Source organism: Amaranthus tricolor, chromosome 7, assembly GCF_026212465.1.
Source record: "Amaranthus tricolor cultivar Red isolate AtriRed21 chromosome 7, ASM2621246v1, whole genome shotgun sequence".
NCBI classification, from domain to species: Eukaryota; Viridiplantae; Streptophyta; class Magnoliopsida; order Caryophyllales; family Amaranthaceae; genus Amaranthus; species Amaranthus tricolor.
The window spans coordinates 28,507,266-28,524,969 of NC_080053.1; the positions used below are offsets into that span (position 1 = coordinate 28,507,266).

The following is a 17,704-nucleotide window of genomic DNA, read 5'->3' on the forward strand; positions in this document are numbered from 1 at the left end:
ATAAAATGATAGAAATTGTTAATAATTTTAATTAATTAAATTTAATAGGATTTCAAATTATATTCCGCCCAACATTTAAAATTGAATTCGCCTTTGACCTGACTTAAACATTTGATTTACAAACTATGAAAAACTAACGTAATATGAGAATTAGATTTTATTTGAGTTGAAACAAATATCACTATCTCGCATAAAAAAGTTAATATAAATACAAAATCTGAATTTGACTCTACTCAAAACCCATCGGATAACTCGAATGTAATAAATAGACAGAACTTCTGTTACTTCATTCATGTTCATAGTTTCCTGTTTCTCAATTCTTGAAACTCCATTACTTTCATATCCTCCATAAAACTGCGAAACTCCATTAAAAACTTTCTTGTATTGCCATTGCTGCCAGTTGGGTAAATGAGTAGCAGCAAATGAAACTCCCAAAAACTTTACTTGGATCATTATCATTATATCTTAGCTCAGAAATCAACCAATGTTCTACCCATAAACATATATATAGATATGCTTCATCAATCCCATCATCTAAGCTGTTTCATAAAGATTGGTTATCCCCAAATGAAGTTGTTCAAATTTTCTCTACTTTAGAACCCAATTCTGTTCTTCCTATGTTGCATCATATTTCTAAACGGAAAGATTATAAACCCAATGAAGCTCTTTATATTGTCATAATCTCCAATCTTGGTCAAGCCAAATACTTTGATGCAATTGATGTTATTTTGAAAATCATACGAACCCAGAAATGTGTCCGCCTTTCTGATGATTTTTTCTACAATTTGATCAAGATTTATGGGAATTTAGGTGGTTTGAATAACAGGGTAATTGATACCCTTTTCAATATGCCATGTTATAATTGTTGGCCTTCAACTAAAACCTTTAATTTTGTGCTGAATTTTCTAGTATCTTCCAACCAATTAGATGTGATTCATGAAGTTTTTCTGGGTTCTACTAAACTTGGAGTACAGATTGATGCTTGTTCATTGAATATTTTGATTAAAGGTTTGTGTAAATGTGGGCGTTTGGAGGATGCCTTCCAAGTGCTCGACGAATTTCCTGAACAAAAGTGCAAACCAAATAAGCAGACTTTTTCTACCATAATGCATTGTATGTGTGAAAAGGGTATGGTTGATGAGGCTTTTGGATTAATTGAGAGGATGGAAAAAGAAGGGATTTCTCCGGATGCCGTAGCATTTAATATTTTGATTTCAGGCTTGCAAAAACAAGGGAGAATTGAGGAATCAATGGAGTTATTAAGTAGAATGAGAATCATGGGATGTGATCCTAATAAAGGGTCTTATCAAGAGGTTTTATATGGACTTCTCAAGTCTAAGAAATATGTTGATGCCAAAAATTTTGTGCATTTGATGAGATCTAAGGCTTTGATTCCAAGCTTATTGTCTTACAAGTTGTTGGTGTTGGGACTTTGTGAAGAGAATTTGCTTGAAGATGTGAATTGGGTGTTGAATAGTATGGTTTCTGTTGGGTTCGTTCCTCCTATGGGGGTGTGGAGAACCGTCCTTAAAACAATATTGTCCGGGCATGACTCCCCTCGCACTGAAGAAATTCTATAGTAGTCGTCTTCTAGAGAATCGGCGACGAATTAGCAACATCGTCTTGTTTGTGCACAATGCGTATCAATTTCCTTAATGTCGAATTCCGACATGTATCAAGAACACATATTTAAGAGAAGAATGCTAAGTTTTAAGAAACACAAACTTGATGCTATAATGTTTTTGCTGCTTAGTCTTATGAATATATATATATATATATATATATACACACACGCACACATCAAATACAATATACACGAACAATATTTGACTGCTTTCCGGCCACATGAGTATGCGTCAACCATCTTGCTTCTCGCCCTCATCCGACTGGGTTTCGTTGTAAGGTTTCTCTGTTGACAACTCCTTATCTCCTTCAGAGCCATTGATACTGTCGATACTCTTCCAGACCGGCGCATCAAGGGTAGCCTCGTTTGGGTCGTTTGTCAAAACATGTTCCTTTAATTCTGCATCATCATCAGCCGTTTTTGACATGGGGCTTGAATGAATTGGCTTTCCTTCAACCGATTGACCTAGAGAGGATGATAACGATTCATCATCAGAAGAATCAGTTTCTAACGGAGCCCTCTCGTCTGAAGCATCCATATTCTTTTTAGATCCTTTCCGAGAAAATGTCTGCTTCAAGCGCCGTGCAGAATTTTTGGCGTTCTTTAACATCTTTTTAGCCTTTCCCGTCACATTATGTTTGCCCGAATTATCTCCACTTCCCTCATTACTTGAACCTTCTCCATTTTTTCGTTCAGATGAATGCGGTCCCGAAAGTTCATCTTCCACGACAAGGTTTACCCCGACCTTTTTAATGTGAGCAGCTTTGACGTTAGCATGAGGCGAAAGATCTTCCATCCCAGAAGTCTTCATATGATCGTCATTCTCGTGATGCCCGTGGAATAGCTTATCTAAGCCCCTTTGAATTATATTACCTCGTTTATGGTTGTGATCTTCCTTACCTTCATCACTACTACTGTCGATTACAGATGATCTCGGAGTATCTACAGAAAGGATCTCGGTATCATTGCATCTGTTCCGTCCTTTCCTCGGTTCCCACGTCTGAGAAACTTCACTTCCAGGATGCTGGACCCACATTCCTGTCTCCTTCTGGCCTTCAACATCAATTTCTTCAAATGTATCAGCAACCGATTGCGGGTTTACAGTTGAGGCGGGCCCCTGCTCAGCTACTTCATTTTGAAGGGATACTGGTTTCTCTGACTCCATTTTTGCTTCTCCGTTCGTCTTCTCCTTCTCCTGCTAGCATTCTTATTCAATTAGAACAAAGAATAATCTTTCTACTCTTCTCGAAAACGACAACGACAACGACAACGACAGCGACAAAGCCTTAATCACAATAGTAAGGGGTTCTGTTAGAATATATAACATATCATGGGCCTCAAGCCCTCAACTATAAGCTTAAGCTTTTGGTTGAGTTGATTCCTTCACATGGTATCACCCCTCAATTAAAGTGGAATATTTAGTACCAGGCATGAGGAGGGCTATGCTGTATGCTGTATGCTGCATGCTGCATCCACGCTTCTAGCCCAAATGCTCTCATGTGAGGGGACGTGTTAGAGTATTTAACATATCATGGGGCCTCAACTTAAGCTTTTGGTTGAGTTGATTCCTTCACGGGAACCAACTCAACCAAAAGCTTAAGGATATGTTATAAACTCTAACAGGTTCGCTTCTATTTGTACTCTTCCAAGAGATCAAACATAAAATGACTCGTAACCAGTGAACACATGGAACAAATTGAAACTACCTTCTCATTTGCTTCAACAACAGTTATAGCAAGATGCAATCGTCCGACTTTGACATTCTCGAGAGCCAGCCACATGTCGTGTCGATGGCCGTCCCTAAAGTCATTTATGTTCACCGAACAATTTCTGAAAAGACAACAATAATTAGACATGGCCAAGAAAACAATGATTTATGACAACCGACAACATATGTGAAAATCAATAGTAACTTCAAATCTGGCAATTACAAGACAAAAATTCAACAATGCCAAAGCCTAAATTTCAAAAGATTGGAGTCGACTACTTTAACAAATAGATTAGTTGCAGTGGATGTCCACATGAATTCTTCTCTTCATTTAGTTCGATTTTCTAGCATCTCAAAGCAAGTCTATATTTTCATATCTCAAGATCTCCGGTCTACCTCACCCTTTTTTCAAGTCTCTCAAGTTCCAATAGTTCCAAGACCATAGTGAAAATTGGGTAGTGCAATATCAATATAAGTGTACACTATGTTACTTGGACTCGGGCATTAGTATGTATCTAAGTGTCGGAACATCTAAATATTCAATTTTACGCCTAGAATGTAGTTTCTAAGTGTCATACCAACGTCCGAGCATCAACGACCGGGCACGGGTACATAAAGCAAAATGAAGAGTCCGAGTAACATAGAGTGTACACGACTCGTAATTAAATCAACTGGATCAATATTACACTAAAATCGGGGACATATGAGCTTGAAGACTAACCCGAGAATATCATCAACAGAAAATCGGTCCTTGTCTAGGACTTTGATTTCTAGTAAATTTTGTCCATCCCATGAGCAAATAGGAATCCGGAACTCCTCTTGCCATTTCGGATTCAACGTCTTTCTCTGTACCTGTGACTTAAATCTGTACTGACCCAGATGTCCTTTCACATAGGGATCGGACAAACCTGTTGAAGTACCATGAAATTATAAATCTATAAATGCTATGTGTAAGAAAGAAAGCACGACAACTAACCATTGAGGTCTGATGCCTTCAACTCCGTTGCTTGAATAACTTCCACATTAGCATAAGCAATAGTTTCCTTCACATCCACGGAGAACCAATTTTCTGCTTATCGGGAAAATTTCCATTCAAATAAACATGGCAGCATATTACTATGATCGGCTAAAATTTTAAAGTTTACTTGAATCTAGGAAGGCGTTTTTTTTGTTATACACGTTACACCACATTTTAGGCCGTGTCAAGGGATATCTTATGATTTCGACTGATACCCCTAACCAACATATAAGGTCACCGCAAATGGGGTACTGTGTCGAAATATGTTCATCAACTTACCAGATTCGGGTGATACAAATTTCTCCATGTCTACAACTAGCATATTGGGCTGCAAAATTATGTAGATATAGATTTCAGCCCTTATAGTTAGAATTTAGTAAATAAAAAGAAAAATACGTCGTTTTTTCTACACAAATATATAATTTTGTGAAGATAGCAAAGACTGTTAGAAGTTAGAACTACCTCCACAAGTGTTTCTTCAAATGCAACAGCCAGCAGTTTATCCTACGCCCCAACAATTTATGATAAAGCATAGTCTGTATGAGAGTGTGTCGGAGAAAGCTGATAGAAAACCGGACTGAATCACTACATAAAAAATTTAAAAAAAAAAAAAAAAGTTTACCAGCCAACCAGCGATTCCTGGTAATTCTGTTACATCGACACCATGGTTGAAAATTGGTTTGACGGTCATCTGAAAGTATGGAGGTTCAGCAAAACAAACACGCAATCGTCCTATGAATGGCCAAGAGCGTAGAAACTTCACGCCAACAAGCACCTAAATAATTTTTGAAAAAGTTATAAAAACATTGCACGATCTATAAACATTGACCGTGGTTCGATCGTCCCACAAAAAGTGGAACTAAAAATCCATTTACCCTCATAGCACGAGAATAAGATGTTACGATCTAAGCCAACCTCGAACACACATCTGGAAGGTGAAATTTCTTTTGTGGGCGAGGGTATTAGCTCAACGTAGGTATCATGAAAGCTAAAACCTATACATAAAAAGGAGCGTTAAGAAGTGTAGCATACATACCCTCCCTTCAACATGCATGCCAGTCAAGTGCATCTTCGTCACAATTCCAAATCCAAGTCGCTTCCTCAGTTTTGCAGCAAGAATCGCATTCATATCATCCGCTGTCAAGAAGTTCAAGCCAAGCTCTATAACCTACATGTACACAAAAATAAGCTTCTCAATACAGGAAAATGGCGGAAAATTCATATTTTTCATTTTCTACGGGAAGGAGGGGATGACTACGGAGATTTTGCAATGAAAAATAAAGGCGGACTTTGAAACAAAAGCAAGACTTGTAAAACCTACCAAATGGTCATCCTCTGTAGAGTCATGAAGAACACGGATATCAGTCAACAAAGGAGGAGACCTTCCCAAGTAAAGATGCTGAACTACAGCTCGTTTCTAAAAGTAATAAGTCTTTGTCAGTATGTTGAAACTCAATGAACACTTATAACACAAAAAAAATCACATCTGCAAAGGTCTTTAAAACGAATCATTGCATTGAGAACAAGGAGATTTTTTTAAATAACATAATATGGTCCCGTATAATTTGTGATCGAACAGTTTGACTCATCAATAACTAAGCAACCATGCCAAATGCGAAAGGTTTGATCCCATCAAGTAACCAAATAGAATTTTTGCTGAGGCGTGTTGCCGTTGGCATGGAATGTCAACAAAATGAGAAACTTTAAACTATTTCATCAAGGTATTTGTAGAACTCCAACACAAGAGTAAAAGGAATTTTGAGAACAAATCTAATCTTCAATATTAATGCATTTCTAGAAATCTATGCAGATTGAATCAATATTGTCAAGGAACCAACTCAACCAAAATCTAAAGCTTAAGCTGACGGTTGAGACCTCAGGATAACTTATATACTCTATGTAATACCCCAGATTTAGCTTGAAAACGGATTGATAGACTACTCATATAAACAAGGTGCATCTTCTTTTCTATGAAGCCTATTTGCTAAGAGCTCCACAGTTAAGCGTGCTTGGTGGAAAGCAATCTTAGAATGGGTGACCTCTTGGGAAGTTTTCCCGGGTGCGCACGAGTGAGGCCAAAGTGCGCTGGAAAGACTTGTGTTGGTTTGTGGGGCTAGTCTACAGTCTCCAAGAGTAGTCACCAGCGGTCCGAGGGGCCGGGGTGTTACACTCTAACACGCCCCCTCACACAAGAGCCTTTGGGTTAGAAGTGTGGATGCAACAAAGACCCTCCCCATACATGTTGCAGAATATTCCACTTGAATTTAAGGGATGGTTGAGATTTAAACCAGTGACCTCTTATCACACTGGCTTCTAATACCATGTCAAAGAACCAACTCAACCAAAAGCTTAAGCTGAAAATTGAGACCCATGTTAACTTATATACTCTAACAAATATTCATCTGAATGTGTACTTAAACTGTTCTAGTCACTTGAAATGAGTCATGAAAGCAATTCAATAGCAAAACCCACATACATAGTTTCCTAAAGTATCAAAATTTCTATCTTCTAAAAGAATTTGAAAGAGAAGTACAAAGCATATCTATCTATCGTAATTCCTAATAACAAAAAAAATCATCACAAATCACAACGGCGGATCAAAAGAAGAATCATACTACAGTCCATGGTTTGTACTTCTTCAGGAACCAGGGTATGATAGGAAGAAAAATCCTTTGAGAAACAATCTGCTCCATACAAATTGGCCATATCTTTTCAATTGCATAATTCAGCCACCTCACTGTCTCAGAATCTGTAAGTATCTGAACAAACAAAAGGTAGAATTTATAATATCCATATATCATCAATCAATTAATTCCCCCAAAAGATAGAATTTATACCCTTCTTTGGTTAGCTGCTTTTCTTCCTTCAAATTGCAACTTTCTCTTTAATCTCATAACATACCTTTCATGAATCTACACATACCAAAACAAAAAGAAGTAAAAATTCAATAAATACCCACTTTTTTCTTTACTACTATGTTACTTGGATTCAAGTAATATGGTACATGTCCAAGTGTCAAATACATCTAAATATCCAATTTTACGCCTAAATTGAAGTGAAGTGTCTAAAGCATCAAAATAACATAGACTACAACACTGTTTTTAGGGTTAGCTACATGAACCATTAATCACACAAATCAGTCAAATGTCCCATGATCGTCCATATCAATTCTCTTTTTCCATCCATTCCAGACTATCTAAAATCTCAACCCCTAATTCTAGTTTCTTCGTATCTTTTTCCACTCCTGCCCGCCACACGCTTTTTAAAACCCACTTTTTTGTTTACTGGAAAGAAGAAATTGGATCTAGAATCTAGATACCCATGAAATGAAACTAAAAAAGCATGATTTCTAAAAGAGCTATGCTTTACACTAAAAGGGAGTAAGGGAGTATTAGCATCATCCAAAAACAGTATACCCAATATTAGAAAATATCTAAAAATCCAAAAACATAAATAAATAAAGAGAAATGAAAAATGATTCAAACCTGGTACAAGTAAATTAAAGAGACAAAATAAAGAACAGGATGGCAACAATTGTAGGAATTAAGCAACCAAAGCAAAATCAGCACAATACCCACATGATGAATCATTGAAATCTCTGTAATAACCATTTATTTTTTTTGTTTTTGGATTAATCCCCACCTCTAAACCCTATAAGGATCACTATAAACTAACAAGAACGTAGGAAATCATTCAAATGAGTATTCATTGGTCTCAATTTCTCAACTTTCCATTACAAGGAAAAGTATTTGGAAAGAAGTAAACTTTAACAGATTCAATCATTCATAGAGATCATAAAAGAGGGAAAATTGAATGGGATTGGGGAGCAAAATTCTTGGGCATTTGGTTTTTGTTTCTCTCAAGATATTGGAAGTGATGAGTGAGGATTGTTTGCTTGCAAAAAGACAAAGAGGTGAAAAATCCAACAGGTGGATTGAACTATAGAGCAAGATGTTGACACGTGATCAGGTGTGTGTGATTAGGACTCGATTCATGAATTGTTTGAAGAAATGAGGAGAAGCAAGGAGTATCATTTAAGTACAACTAAATGATCAGCCATGGATGGAAGATTGGAAAATTATTGACTTTTAAGAGAAAATTTAACCAATTATATTCTTTTAATGGGTGTTATTCCAATCGTTGACTTGAAAACCTACTCATATGCAACCTAAAGTAATACTCAATTCCGACTCGCTTGAATTAATTGTAAATTTTTAAGAGATAAAAAAGTTAAATTAATAGAACAAAAGCAATTAGAAATGAGAATAAGAGTAAACTAAACAATGAACAAAAACGTGGATGATTGCTCCAATTTGGACAAAAGAATTCCCCCAGCCTTCTTTTGGTTAAAATAATTACTATCGTATCTATTTTTGTTACTTTCTAACTATTTCTTCCATTTCTCTACCAATCAAATTTATTTAACTGTCTATTTAACCAGGGGGTCTTTGAGGGTGTGCGACGTGATTGACTACACAGGGCCCCCTCTTCCTCCCGTATATGAAAATGTTAATAAAAAAAATATTTTAAGTTTATTGATAAAATTAATATATTTACTATAAATAAGGCAAAATAAGAGTTTTGCACAAGGTCCCCAAAATTTTCAAAACAACTCCGTATCTAACTAAATTTGTTTTCATATTTTCACTTTGTTTACCCTTAAATATGTACACTTGACTAAAGCATATATTAGTATCTCTGGACTCTAGGAATATGGTATCATACATAAGAGCACCATCATTCATGAGGATATATATATCCTTTCCCATTTTCTCTCTCCTTTCCTACACTTGACATATCATTTTCTCTTTCCTCCACATCACTTCCCACTATCTCCATCATTTTACTTATCTTTTCCCTCAAAATTTCCCAACATCCATGAGTATCCTTTCCCACTTTCTCTCTCCTACTTACATATACCCCACCATTTATTCCCTTTTCAAATTATATATATATTTTTTTTGAGGGGAATTAATAAACTTAATTATTATTATTATTGGTGTACATGTTGTTAATAATAATTAATATGTAGATCATTCTATTAATTAGACACATTAATTAAACGAGACGAATTCTAAAACATAAAATTCATTGATTAACAACATGAAATACAAAGATTAAACGACACGAATAAAAAAAACATGACTTACGTTGATTAAAATAACACGCAAAGAAAAAATAACAAACATAACTTTAAAAATTACTAAAATGTTTAATTTTCATCCGACCTCCTAGATTGTGCCCATAAAAGCTCGATCAAGTCGTTCTTCAAAGCCATATGGACATTTCTATCACGAATCTCCCCTCTCGAAGCTATCAATGTACCGAAATTATCTGGATCATAATGTCCGGGAGTGACGGTGAATGTTGTTGCATTCCTAGTTGAGGACGACCCCGGCATATTCTCAGGCTGTTCATCGGCAAACTCGAGTGGATCTTTATAATTTAAATATGTATCACGCTCGTCTTCAACAATCATGTTGTGGATGATGATGCAAGTCATCATAATTTTCCATAACAGATCTACAGTCCATGAACTTCAAAAATATGTTACCCATTGCACTGTTTCTTTCCTCTTTTCAGTATTTTTTTTGGCTTCTTGTACAACTTGTGCTCGTGGGCCGAGGAGCCTTCTCCTTTCCATGGAAAGGAATACCCAATTCCTTTTTCTAACAGGATCCTCAAACTTATTTTTACATTGTTATTCATCAAGATAAGTACAAGATAAGGGAGCTAAAAGGAGAGTAGTCCTCAACAATGTTGGTGCTCTAAGTTATATGTTATCAGTTAATATCATTGAACAGATCCAACCTAATTGTTCACTATAACAAATATTAATATTTTATATTTTTGTAAAATAAAAAGATAAGTAAAAAAATTATATCCTTCTAAATTTGCCATAAAATCACTTATTTTCTTTGGTGCAATTATAAGAGAAGAGTTGACTTGATCTAAATTTAGTGTACACTAAAATACTCTGTATTCTTAAATAGTATGAGTTAGATAGTGCACTTAAGTATAGTGCAGAGAATGATATGGACTCGTAAATGAAAGATTAAAAAAGTCTGCACTAAAAATTTTGTAAAGTAAGTCTTACACGTAAATGATAGATGGATATATTTGAATATACTAGTCATCTTACACGTCTAATATACACGTATAATGTATATGGATCCAGACTTTTTCGTTCTTTAAATTAACATTAAAGAAAAATAAAGTGCATTTTTATTTAAAATGTATATTTGATAATAAATAGAAAGACGATAAATTGCGTGAGTGAAATAAAAAAAAATTAAAATCTAAGATTTAAAGTAAAAGAAATTGATAAGCTATCGTTTAAAAATAACAATGATGCAAAACGAACATAAGAGACTAAAATATAGCTATAATCATAATGGAATAGAGTATTATATAACTATTAGACATTCATTCTACTTTTTGATTAAATTTGACTTTCACTCGACTTCAAAATATATTTGTAATTACAGAAAAACCAACGTAGATACAAATTTCGATTTAGATCAAGCTAACATCTAAACCAAAATTAACCTAGCTATCACGAATGAACAACTCACCTAATTTGTAAAGATACTTTCCGGTGAAAAAAAGGGATAGATGTTGTTGCATACTGCCATTGGTTCAAGACTCGACAAAGGTTTCCATATGCCATTGATGATTGATGAAACCAACACCCATTTGAACCACCATATCACAACCCATTAAGCTAGCCATTAATACACATTCTTTTGAGTTGACTTTGATCATTTGAAGAAGTCAGAAGCAATAAAAAGGTATCCAATTCAAACTTAATCATGCTCAAGTTTCAACAACTTTGCATTTTCCCTTCAAAAAATTGGTCTTCTTTGATCACCATAACCAAAACATCCATCACAAGACCCAAATTCCAAATGAGTTTTCATACGACACCGTCTTATGCTTCTAAGTACCTGTTTCGGCAGCTATTCGAGAAAGAGTCTTCTACTTATACTTACCTTCTTGCCGACGTTTCTCACCCTGAAAAGCCTGCTTTGGTTGGGTTTCTTCTTTATCCGTTTTTTGTTACTTTCCACTTCTCTTTTTTTATTTTTTTGTAATATAATATAATTATTTGATAGTAGGAGAATAATTGTTTGATTTTGATTTGATTTTCTGTGTTTTGGATGGGTGCAACTATTTTTATGTAATTGATAAAAAATGCTTACGTTTTGAGTAAAATTTGGGATTTTGAATTTGCTTCAATCGGGATTATTGGGTGTTAATTTTTCATTTTAGTTTAGCATCATCGTTTAAGATGGTATATAATCGAAATGAATAGGGTGGATTGTGGAAGAATGCACATGGACGACCAATTGAATTGATTTGTTGGTTTATATACCCGACTTTAATCGTTTGGGATTAAATCTTTGATGTTGTTGTTGTTGTTGTTGTTGTGGCATAGAGAATTATCTGTAATGAGGTGCTGTGATGTGTTATGGATAGTTGAGCTTTTGAGAAATGCCTATTTCATCTTAGAAGGCCAGAATGAAAAGGGTAGACTGTTTTTTTGGGTTGTTTTATGGGAAACTTATAAGTGTTCTGAGATGTCAAGTGTCCAAGCATTTTCTGAGTTGTGATACTTGAAGTGAATTAAAGAGTACACGTAAATATGCATTGCTATGGTGAGATACTTTCTGTTACAAAGGGAGAGATTTACATTGATAGTGATTGTTGGATTGGATTTTGTTACCATGTCCTATATTCTCCCCAAATGGTAAGGGATGTTGATCTTTTTTGTTTGCTATGTTATGGAGGAAGTTCTATGGTGCATGTTTTTATTGTATCAGTGGAGGAAACTCGTGATGATAAGTTAGAGATTCGGCGACAAATGTTAAAATAAATAAGGTTTAAACTAAGTCAAAAATCGGAATACGACTGAGTATATAGAATGTCATTTTGGCATGGAGGATCATAGAGTCACATGGTTCGGTAATCTCTGCAAATCACAAATCGAAAAAAGTGAGTTATGGTTCGTTTTGGGCTAATTTTGAGACATTTTGAGCGACTTATGAATTCAAAAGGCAAATTAGCTGGCGAATTATGTTACAATGGAGGATCATAGTAAAGTTGTAAAATTTTCAATGAATGAGCTACTTTGAAGTGACTGTTTCGTCTATCTTAGGATCAAATTTTCACAAGAATGTAGATATTGACTTTCACTTTTGACTTGAATAGAGTTCAACAACCCAAATATTATGCGGCTGAAGTGTGTCGCTGAGGTTAAAAGGTAAATTCCACCGAGTGTCTTTTGCCCTACTCTACTAAGTGAGATAAAACGCTAGGAGATCAATCTTGAAAGATGGGATAGCATAGATTTGTATGTCAAAGTGGACGAGTGGAAATACCCCAACAAAAAGAATTTTAAATGAATACATAAATAAATCTTGAAGTCGCAAATATTGAAGACAAAATGAGAGAAAATTGTTTATATTGGTTTGATCATGTGTAAAAAAAAAAAACCGAAAAATGCACTAGTTACAAAAGTAGAAGTTTCGAACTTTAAGATCATAGAAAAGGAAGAGGTAGGTTGAACTATTGAAGAAGACTGGGATAATACGAGTGAAGAATGACGTGAAGAATTCAATTTTGTTGGAGTATATAACAATAGATATGAATAAATTGAGGAAAATACATTAGGATCATTATTGGCATAAGTTCTTTTTTTTTTTTTTTTTTTTTTTTTTTTTTTTGTAGATTAGTATTTGATAGGAGTTAGGACCGATTAATGTATAGTAAAAATGTTCAGTAATGGAGTTTTATTTATTGCTAACATAAGCTATCCCCATGCAGTTAATTGATCCGGTGGACAAGATGGTTGACCGAGATCTTTCTCTGATTCAACAACTAGGACTGAAGCTTATATATGCTATGAACACCCATGTACATGCTGACCATATTACTGGAACTGGCATGCTTAAGGTTCTTGCTCTTCATACTTTTACTTTCCAAAACCACATGTTTAGAATATTGCTGTATTCAGAGACTTGGTTCAAATTGTAAAATGACTTTGATTACAAATGGATTCCTTTGATTACAATAATCTGAGTAACCCTAAAATCTATTCTCTTACAAGCACTATCTTCCCATGCTCATCAAACTGATGCAGAAATTGCCAATAAATCTTTAGATTGGATAAAATGTGCAATTAAACTCATGTAAAAAAATTGTGCTCTTGAACACAGTCCAAATTGTTAGATGTAGTCGTGATCACAGTGGAAGTACCTTTGTGGATGTTGCGACTTATATTGTGGTCACGGGAAGCTTAAAAAACCTTTATAATAGCAGTGATGCAACCAATTTTTGCATCAGATTTATGACTTTTGAAGTGTTCCAAGGTACAAATTTACACATCACAGCACTGAGATGCAAAAAATGGCACATTACTCATAGAAATACCAATTAAGCCTCATGCACACGCATTGTGTCTGTACTCTAGGACCCCTATCACCTTAGTTTACGTCTTTTTTATACATGTGGTGCTACAATGATGTAGCCTAAGTTATTTAAGTTTTTTCTTTGAGGAATTCGAGGGTTTTATAAGGTCCTTCCTGTTTAAAGTTGTACTTTGAAAAGTTATTAATAAGACTTGTTTTCTTTGCAGAATAAGGCTCCCGGTGTTAAGTCAGTCATTTCCAAAGCAAGCAATGCTAAAGCTGATCTTCTGGTGGAACCTGGTGACAAAGTCTTTGTTGGTGACCTTTTTCTTGAGGTATGCACGTGTATCATTCCCAATTTATTCCCATTTGCATGTTTGCCTTTGTGTGATGGTCTTCTATTATCGTGGATCAAGACACTGTAGTGGCTCTGATGACTATCAGTTTGCACTAGGAATGCAAAGAATAAATGACTACAAAAACATTTCATTGGCCCAATGTCATTAAATGACTCCCGCTTAAGCTTACACCTAGGCAAGGTATGGAAGTCGAATGTATGCACCTTATCCTTGTAAAACATAATGGTGTTTCAGATTGACCCTTGATAACAAATATCATCAAAATATGAGCAACTATCTTGGATACTTGTAAGCATAGTCTTAACTATGAGAGAGAGAGTAAGAACAGAGAAGGAATTTTTAATCATAATGAAAGAGTCAGGACAGTTTTAAGCTGTTTATGCCAAATTTCTTAATGGATTGTTTTTTAAAAACTATGTACTTTGTCTATGATGTATCTTTTTGCCTAAAGGTGAAGCTAATTGCATATTTGCATTTATTCAGCCTGTAACCTTAAGTTACCTCCAGTAGATCTTTGAGATTCTGTCTGGTATTTACAAGAATCTCTAAACACAAATGTAATTGAATTTTTCTCCTAAACGAGTCCTCAGAGGCAACATTCACGATTCTCTATTTGAAGATGAATGTCTGTTGTCCTTTTGATTCTCTATTTTCTTTACGTACTTAAGTTTCCTGAATTTATTATATTTGTGTTTTTAATTATATATCAAACAACGGCTCGTTCCTTGGGTCTCAAAACTGAAAATTTTGGCGGAGTGTTATGGTTTGGAGATGGCATTTTCATATTATGTGTTATTAACACAAACAAGAGAGCTCACCCAAAAGACTAGCCTATGGGTGAGAGAGCCCCCACACCAATTGCATACACAATCGATGTGGGATAAATCCCATACCTTGCAATGGACCTTAACAATTGACCCCTCATATGGCCAACGACCTTGTTGGGTCACAACTGCATTGGTTCAACGTTACGTTGGGTCACGGCTGGCTCTTCCTGGCTACCCACTTCAAGTCCAACTCTCATACGGACAAACAAGAGAGCTCACCCAAAAAACTAGCTTGGTGGGTGAGAGAGTCCATTTGGCTATAAATCCCACACCGATTGCTTACACAATCTATGTGGGATAAGTCCATACGTTGCAATGGACCATAACATCATGTGCATGAACGGTGTTAAAGTTTCAGGTTGGGCAGTTAGGTCCAGATTGATATTTATATATGTGATCATGTTTATGGATATCTTGAATTTTTTGATGCATGCTAGTGAATGTGATATATTCGTTTCAGGTTCGGCCCACTCCTGGTCATACAGTAGGCTGTGTGACATATGTTACAGGAGATGGACATGATCAACCACAGACAAGGATGGCTTTCACTGGTGACGCTCTGCTGATACGTGGATGCGGACGAACAGATTTCCAGGTTCCCTGTGTTTGCGTTGCAGTTTTGTGCAATGAATGGTCAATTAGCTTATTTGGAACGATTTTCATGTTATCTTATATTGTAAATCAGGTTCATGGCCAAACTTTACTAAGTAGCTTGCTCTACTTTGCAGGGTGGAAGTTCTGCTGAGCTCTACAAGTCAGTTCATTCACAAGTAAGAACCTAATACTCTATCCAATTTGTAGTAAAACAGAGAATTTTACGCCCATAATTGCACTTATTCCTTATCTCTTTTCGGAGCAGATATTCACCTTGCCCGAGGAGACGTTAGTTTATCCTGCTCATGATTATAAGGGTTTTATGGTAAGATACATTGACGAGCTTTTGTATTTCTTTTCATGAAATCCCTCTGAAACTCTATACTTTTTTTGGTGCTACCGTAGCTACTTATCTGATCTTACGTTCAGGTTAGTACCGTGAGAGAGGAGAAGCTATACAATCCTCGCTTGACAAAAGATGAGGTAATCTCGCTAAAATTATTTCTTTCGGTTTTAGTGAAGTTTTATCTTGTCATCTGAAAGTCTTATAATTACACAAATTCTCTCATTTATGCTACAATTCATGCACTATAAATGGTATCGAACACCAAGCTACAGCCCACGATGAACACCCGCCAAGACTATATAAAACGGGGTTTGTGGTGAACTATATCTACGATAATTTGACACCTTAGCACATCCGTGGCCGGAGTTGGGTCCCTTTTATATTTGGTTTTCACTATATTAGTAATTTCTTCCTGTGAACTTCTGACTTGCAGAATAATAAGAGGCTGCTAAGAATTAACTACAAATTGTTATATGTACTTGGCCCTCCTTAAAGGGTCAAGCTTGTGTTGTAAGATGCAAGCTTGTGGTTTCATCATCACTCAGTCTGCTTCGTTGCATGAATCTCTCTTTCTAAGGACCGTTCTCGAGCTGAGCGACTCTTTGGCTGCATCCTCCTTTATGGGTATGAGTTGCCGTCTTCCTTCCGTCCCTAGACCCTGGTCATAGTTCCTATGAGCGGTATACACTGGGTACGATGATGATGACGTCGACTTGGCCCTGCTTACTTCCTGTTTGATGTAATATGGGAAGTTGAAAGGACGTTACTTATTCCCTAAGAAACTGCCTAAGATGTGCTCGAGTATTTATATATCCCGCCATCCAGACTTGCTTGTTATATAGATCGAAAAACTCCGCCTTGGCCTTCTAGGTGATATATATAGTCATCTGGACTGCTCGAGGTTACCTATACACACTACGGACCTTTTTACCTGAACTTCTTAGTTCTTAGTTCTGATCTGAACTGAAGTCTGAAACAAACTAACCGGACGTTGTAAACTCTGTTCTAAACTAAACATATTGGAACCCAATCGAACTTTACTTATTAGAACCAAACTGAAACGGAATAAAATTATTAGATCATACATAGATATATTGAAGAACAAGTCATAAATACTAACTAGATTATGGGAATTTTTGCAGGAAACATTCAAAGGCATAATGGAAAGTAAGTAGAGTTATCATTCCATCATTACATGATTTATATCTTAATGTTGGATTACTAATCATCATAAGTTTTTACAACAGACTTAAACCTAGCATATCCGAAGATGCTTGATGTAGCGGTACCTGCAAACATGGTCTGTGGCTTGCAAAATCCAGTTCCGACTACCCTTTGATTTTCCCGGAAAAATCAACGACAATTACGGTATTCTCGTTGTTTGCTGTTAACTGTCGACGCTGCAGAATCTTCATTGTATTGTGTTTGTACTAAAATAGCAGGCTGTACTCTGGTGACTTGGAGAAGAGGATCCATGTATAGATTTAATTAGAATTGGATTATTTTTCCTAAAAGAAAAGAATTGATTATAGTTTGGTTTTCGGATTACATGGTTTATTAATAATCAATAAATTGGGAGTATAACTTCTTCGTGATGGGAAGTTGCAAATAATGTGTTGTATATTGCAGGGTCAGTTGAAAATAAAATCTTTGTTATTAAAAAATAATGTGACGTATATATTTGATCTTAAATTTCGTATCGGTGAAAGCTATTAATAGTATTGGATTAAATTTGGAGATATTGGGCTACACATTACATGTTATGGTAGTTATGCTATACTCATCATGCTAATAATTAATGATAAATCATAATGTGTA

The 17,704-nt window shown here is 35.6% G+C and overlaps 3 protein-coding genes across 4 annotated transcripts; 2 read left to right on the forward strand and 1 right to left on the reverse strand.

Annotated features, from left to right (window-relative positions):
* Positions 1-250: 250 nt before the first annotated feature.
* LOC130818222 (C2 domain-containing protein At1g53590) lies at positions 251-8,464 on the reverse strand. 2 transcript variants are annotated; one of them, XM_057684313.1, is made up of 12 exons: positions 7,836-8,464; positions 7,188-7,262; positions 6,966-7,109; positions 5,672-5,767; positions 5,387-5,518; positions 4,973-5,125; positions 4,813-4,854; positions 4,630-4,678; positions 4,309-4,401; positions 4,054-4,240; positions 3,331-3,454; positions 251-2,819 (listed from the first exon to the last, which is right to left on the reverse strand). In XM_057684313.1, the coding sequence occupies exons 1-12, from the start codon at positions 7,959-7,961 to the stop codon at positions 1,857-1,859; spliced, it is 2,184 nt and encodes a 727-aa protein (XP_057540296.1). In that variant the 5' UTR covers positions 7,962-8,464; the 3' UTR covers positions 251-1,856. The 2 variants fall into 2 exon arrangements, with proteins under 2 accessions (XP_057540296.1, XP_057540293.1); XM_057684310.1 differs by having other exon boundaries at positions 1,695-2,822.
* Positions 257-1,737, forward strand: LOC130818223 (pentatricopeptide repeat-containing protein At3g14580, mitochondrial). The gene has a single exon (XM_057684314.1). The coding sequence runs from the start codon at positions 423-425 to the stop codon at positions 1,578-1,580; it is 1,158 nt and encodes a 385-aa protein (XP_057540297.1). The 5' UTR covers positions 257-422; the 3' UTR covers positions 1,581-1,737.
* Positions 8,465-10,893: 2,429 nt separating the features above from the next.
* On the forward strand, positions 10,894-17,587 carry LOC130818225 (persulfide dioxygenase ETHE1 homolog, mitochondrial). The gene is made up of 9 exons (XM_057684316.1): positions 10,894-11,381; positions 13,177-13,305; positions 13,988-14,095; positions 15,407-15,541; positions 15,675-15,716; positions 15,806-15,865; positions 15,970-16,023; positions 17,029-17,053; positions 17,134-17,587. Exons 1-9 carry the CDS (start codon positions 11,163-11,165, stop codon positions 17,223-17,225), a joined length of 864 nt encoding a protein of 287 aa, XP_057540299.1. The 5' UTR covers positions 10,894-11,162; the 3' UTR covers positions 17,226-17,587.
* The last annotated feature ends 117 nt before the right edge of the window (positions 17,588-17,704 follow it).